Here is a 6,000-nt window from a genome sequence, read left to right on the forward strand (position 1 = left end):
CATCTTAGTGCTTCTAGTCCTTTCCCCTACCAACCCATTGTTCACTTTGCAGCCAGAGCTACTTTCCTGAAATACATATTTATCCCATTACCCCTGCATAATTTTTCTCTTTAGTTCCTTTTAGCCTCAAGGTAAAACCCAGTGCTCTTAACATGTCCTCCAAAGTCCCTGCCTATCCCCCTATCTTTTATCACCTTATTTGTTGATTCCTGAGTGTGTCCATTAATCATGTTTATCCTTCCATCCACTAGCAGGTATATATTGAGTCTCTACTATATTAAAGTAGTGAGCATAGATTGGTGAGCAAATAGACATGGTCCCTACCCTCATGGAACACTCAGTGAGACAGAATACAAAAACAATGTGTAAATATATTGCTATAAACTCTGCTAGGTTAGATAGAATGAATCCTTTTTTTTTTTTCTTTTTTTTTAAAGTAGGGAACTTCCAAAGAACATTGAGTTACTTGATTTCCTCCCCTTTTCAGGTTGAGGAGCTGAATCTTTTTGGGAACATATACTTTAACTCATGCAGAAACAAAAGCATAGTCATCTAAGCACCTGCATTACAACTGTGGGCAATTAGACTCTGGTTTAATTGTTAACATTTTGAGAGCCCAGTGTATTTTTTTTTGTACTTTTATAAAGGCACAAAAGGTAGCATAAAACCCCAAAGTGGGATGATGTTTATTAATCTGGTTATAAGACAGTATTTCCTTATCAGTAACAATATTGGTGAAATATCTTTCTATCTCTTGGGGGATAAATTAGGAAAAGTAAGGGTGGTTACAGGGGGAAAAGATGGGAAAACTAGAGATCTTCACTCATATCCCAGTTGTGCAAATCCTATGATTTGGGGAGGTGGCCCACCTGTAGGAAGGGCTTTTATTAATAGTTAAATTTTTTAGGAGGAAAAAAAAAGTCCATTATTTGGTAGTGAAGCTAATGTTTAACAGATAGTCTTCTAGTTAGTTTTGCGTTACATAAGTCCTATCTGACGACCTTTGCCTCTACTCTTCCCCCTTTTATCACTGGAGGGGAGGCATGGTGCATTCCCATTATCCTGTTTATAAAGAACTTAGTTATCCACATTGTAGACTACAGGATTATTAGTCACCAGGACCTGCCCTTCCCTGTGAGCTTCTTAAGGATGAGCAGGGAGGAGAGTTGGGAGGGAAAGGGTATCTCTCTGAGTATTCTTAGTTAACTGATTTGTGGGAGAGGGCCTCCCTGGTGGCCTAGGGGTTAAGTCTCAGTGCTGTCATCACTAGGGCCTGACTTCGATCCCCAGCCAGGGAGCTAAGCACATAATGGTACAGCTGACCTCTCCTGTCTTGCCTGCTGCTCCCCTTAGCAGTGTATTTCAGTAAATCCACCTGTTCTCCCCACTCTGTCTCAGATGAAACCTCTCACCCCCCAGACCCCACACGTCTGGCCTACAACCCAATTCTATGCAAAACAAAACAAAAACAAACAAAAACACCAACTCATTTGGGAATATTAAAAAGGAGTTGTGGAGCGGGCTTTTCTGTAGCTTTGGGGTGTAAGTATGGTGTGGTGGGATTCACCAACGTTCTAGAACAACTGCTAATGACTCAGACTCAATGCAGGATCCCAACACTTTCTGGGTAAGAAAAAGAACTTAAAAATGGAGTGCCTATTCTAGTTGCTTATGGCTGAAGGAGAAAAATCAGACTCCAGTTTCAGAAGCCACATCCTCTTTTTCTTTTTTAAAGATTTATTATTTTTATACAAGAGCTGGGTACAGGCCAGAGGTGCAGGAGGGTGAGAGGATTCACCAGAGACAGAGCAGGGAGCAGAACACGCAGACAACCAAAATACACTGCTGAGGGGAGCATTAGGTGTGACAGGAGAGGTCTGCCGCACCATGTGGGATTCTTGCCAGCAGGCCAGGATCAAACCCGCACTACTGAGGCTGCGGACAGCTTCACAGCGCTGCACTCAACCCACTGCGCCACCGGGGAGGCCCCACATCCTTCTCTTTTTCCAGACAGAATGAGCCTAGTTCTTGTGTAAGCTATGGATGATGGGGCAATGTGGGAAGTGTATTTGCCAGCAGAATAGAAAGGAAATACCCCCATGTCCTATCAGAAGGTTGCTGCCACCAATGTTAGGTATATGCGGAACTGGACTGAGGAACTTGCCCTTCTCGCCTCCCCATAATCACTTTTTAGCACTTAGTAATGATACACCTGTGATGGATGTGTGATTGTCCTGTCTATGGTAGCTGGTGTCTGGAACATTCTGTAGGTTTAAAGCATGGTAGGAGGAGACTGGATGAGAATGCTGCTGCTTTCATTCAAGGGGGATGTTTTCAGTTTTCTCCTAGATTAAGTGTGGGCCCCTTGCTCTACCTGCCTTCCCATTCAAATGCCAGACATTTCATAAGTGACCTGGCTAGACTGCTCCAGTCTCTTCAGAGAACCTTTCAAGCTATAGGGAAGGGGGAGGTAAATTCTTACCAGGAAGAAATGCAGCACAATCATCCATCCCCAACCTCCATCTGGGGTTCTAGTGTAGTGCGGGCCTTCCCCTCTCTCTGCAGTGTGGCGCTTCATCTTGTTTAAATGCAGAAAATCCCTGTGAGAAATTCAAGATAAAATTGATCGTTTGACTGATTTAAACTTTTAAACTTTATCTTACTCTGTGGCATAAAACTACTTGCACTGTAATTCTTTTAAAAGCCTCCCCCCCCATTTTAAAATAGGTGATTTTCTCTCTTCCCCCCTTCCCCCTGCCAGGAAACAACATTGGGGTTTATTTAACAAAACAGGAGATTGGGGAAACAAAGCTCTGTCATTTCTTAAAGTTATGGACTAGATCTCAGCCTCAAAAGTACAAGCAGGACATTGTACCATCAGGGTTTTTTTTTTTTTTTTTTTTTTTTGTAGTGTTCTGGCTGCCTTCGGGTGACAAGTCCGTGTGGCTTTGACAGTTCATTGGAGTATGTCCTTCATTACAAATGAAGTGTAACTGACTATAATGTCCCCTTATCTCTGCTTATGCCATAACCATGATCAAGGCAGAACCATGGAACAGATGAGAAAAAGCTAATAAAAGTACTGTGATTTAAGGGATAGTAAAACCACCACAAAATTCTCTTTTTCACCAGCTTGAATGGCATCTGAGAGATGACCACTCGTTTTACAGTTTATATCAGGCAAGAATTGCAAAAGAGTTAACTAGAAAGCCGGACCTCACTGATGTGGGCTTTCCTCCCACTACAGTCCTCAAGTAAAACCTGGGGTAACCTGTGCATCACCCTCTGCCTCTTGGAGAGTTTTTGACTTTAGAGAAATAAATAAGGGAGGGGTGTCTGGAGCTTAGTTAGGTATTCCTTAACAAAACACTTACTAAAATGGAAATGTTTTAAGGGACAAAATAGACATGGCAGCAAAATGAGTGGGTGACCCAAGTGGGTTCTGGATTGAAAGAGTTGTGAAGGACAGTTGAGGGGAACAACCAGCGAAGCTGGAGGTGGACTGGCTAGTAGGCACGATGGACTCGGCTGTGATGGCAATCTTGTGGTTCTGCAGGGGGTGTTCTTGTTCTTAGGAGATATGTGCTCAGAAGTATTCGGGAGTATCAAGAGTCTGCTACCTTTTCACAGATCAGTAAAATACATAAAAAACACATTCAAGAGAAATAGTGAAAAAAAGAAAGAAAAAATAACTTCAGAGCAGGAGGGATGGCATTCTTCATTTCCCACTGTGAGGGTGGCAGGGAGGTTTTTTCCTACCGGAAAGGAGACTCTGCCAGTTGGGCATGTGGAATAGCCTGGAGAGCAAGAGGGAGAGATGCCAGTCATTCAAAATTAACCCCAAACAAACCCCATTTTCATCTTACCTTTGATGTGTTCAGCAAAGGAATTCTCTACAGATGAGGTCATTTAGGAAGAAAAATAACTTTTACAGTTTTCTAAAATGTTACTCTTTTTCTAACACATTTCACTGGTTGCACTGTGAAAACAAGTGAGCATTGTAAGAGCCAACGAAGTTAGAGCCTACTTAGGCTGTCCTGCCAGTGGACTTTACTTCCTGAGGGGAGGAGAAAAGACTGTGATTTGATGTCATCCTAGGCCCTCCTTCCTCCCACGCAGACTCAGAAAGTAGAATTTTTCACCGCAGACCCAGGCAAGCTTCAGAGTATAAACCAAGGAGAAAATCCTCTCGTAACTTGTTAAATGAGGAGGCCATTACACTGCTGTGGCTCTAAAGCCTTGACAGCCTGTTGAAGCAAACTAAAATCTAAACTGTATGTGCCTTAGGGTTAAGGAATTGAAACCTGAGGACAGCCAGTCACAAAAAGCCAACCAGACGTTTAGTTAGAGCCAATTGTTTCCTTGCCTTGCTCCCACATTTTCCTATTTAAAAAAAAAAAAAAAAAATCAGTTTCCGTCATGATGGAGCACTCCTAACTACTTCCAGTTTGGCAGTGTCTGATTTGAATGAATTTTTTCTCAGATTCCTAACTTTTTAATATGCCTCAGTTTATCTTTGAGCAGCTCCCTCTGAAGAGGAAACAGCCAAAGGAGACCCCCCCTCTCCTTCCCATGTGTCCCAGGAGCAATGAGCAACTTGTCTGAGTTACTCTCTGACCCCTTGAGCTCCCCGCTTTCTCACTGCCCCTGGAGGTCATGGGTAACTCCTCAGCCCTAGTGCCACAACTTTAGTGTTATAACCTGTCAGGCTATTTGAGTGTTTCTTTTTCTGGGCTGATTCCAGAAACCCTGCAGGGTCAGACTGTATCCAGCTTAAAAAGTCTGGAGCTGGGATGTTACTGGATACAGCGTGAGACTTTAGGTAAATAAAATTTTGTTTTAAGGCCAAATAAATAGATTAATTTTACCAAAGAAAATCTTGAATGTTATTGGCCAAGTAGAGAACTTTTCCTAGTTTATCCATTTTTGAAGCTCTCTAGAGAAAAAGGCCGTATTATAAAGGGTAGAGGGAAAATTATTTTTCCCCTACTAGTTTCTGGTGACCAAGGTAAGACTCATTGGGACACCCCCACTAACAGCAAAGCCTGCAGAGGGGGTCCTGGGAAAACTGGCAGAAGCCCACAAAAGTAAGAATTTTTACCAAGTCAGCTTTCTGGTCGCTGTGTGGCGCCTAAAGATAAAATTCCATGTTGTCCCTTTCCAAGTTCTGATTGGCGGAGGAAGTAAAACACATTTGTAGGAATTAGATCTCTGAACTGTGGCCCTTGAATTTGCTTTTGGGTACCCAGTGGTTGTAGATTCTTTCTCTCTCAGAAACAGCTATTGCTGCTTTCTTGGTTGTCTCATTTTGTGTCCTGAGAAGTTGTCTTGGCTTTCTGTGTTGGGGTACACAGGTTCTCAGTTTTAGATGTGCAGGCAGCTCAGCTGTTAGTTTGGGAGAATCCCAGTTATGGCTGGACAGATAAGTGGGTTGCATTCCACTTGCAGCTAGTGTCCTATACGCCATTACCAACTCAGGGGAGTCATCTAAGTCTTTCCTTTGTCTTTGGGACTGGCTTTGGGTCTTGGTAGTGAGGGAGAATGGTGTTAACTGGAAATAAAATTTCAATGATAGACAAAGGCTTTATAAGGTAATCAAAGTGAGGATTCAAACCCAGATTTTACTGTGGGAGAACTGTTCCAACAAACACAAGCTTGAATTTAGTTTATATAGGAAAAAATAATGAGTCCCTGGTGTTATAAAGTTAATTATTCTTGATGGGAGGTTGGGGGTTCTAGTTCTGCATTGTCCAGGCCTAAATATATACTGATGCTGTATATGCATAGGGGAAGGCACTGTAGGGCTTAATCTCTTCCTTTGTAAAGAATGTGCTAGAGAGATACAAAGAGTAGAGTTAGCCCATTGCTAAATCTTTTTTTTTTTTTTTAAAGATTTATTTATTTTTATTTATACAAGACCTGGGGCATAGGCCAGATTCGCGGGAGGGTGAAAGGATTCACCAGAGACAGAGCAGGGAACAGAACAGGCAGACTGACTGA

At 42.5% G+C, this 6,000-nt stretch overlaps 1 protein-coding gene across 3 annotated transcripts in view; it reads right to left on the reverse strand.

Annotated features, from left to right (window-relative positions):
* Window positions 1–4,055, reverse strand: part of SLC16A4 (solute carrier family 16 member 4) — a 23,282-nt gene extending 19,227 nt beyond the window's left edge. Inside the window, exons 1-2 of one of the 3 annotated variants that reach the window (XM_037500693.2) lie at window positions 3,867–4,035; window positions 2,483–2,600 (exon numbers count right to left, since the gene is read on the reverse strand). In XM_037500693.2, the coding sequence (XP_037356590.1) occupies window positions 2,483–2,578 (96 nt within the window). In that variant the 5' untranslated portion in view covers window positions 2,579–2,600; window positions 3,867–4,035. Of the gene's footprint in view, window positions 1–2,482; window positions 2,601–3,866 lie in introns of all 3 variants that reach the window. The other 2 variants (XM_037500694.2, XM_037500696.2) reach the window with 2 other exon arrangements.
* Window positions 4,056–6,000: the final 1,945 nt, after the last annotated feature.

Source organism: Talpa occidentalis, unplaced genomic scaffold (genome assembly GCF_014898055.3).
Source record: "Talpa occidentalis isolate TD23 unplaced genomic scaffold, MPIMG_talOcc4v2.1 talOcc4.9, whole genome shotgun sequence".
NCBI lineage: Eukaryota > Metazoa > Chordata > Mammalia > Eulipotyphla > Talpidae > Talpa > Talpa occidentalis.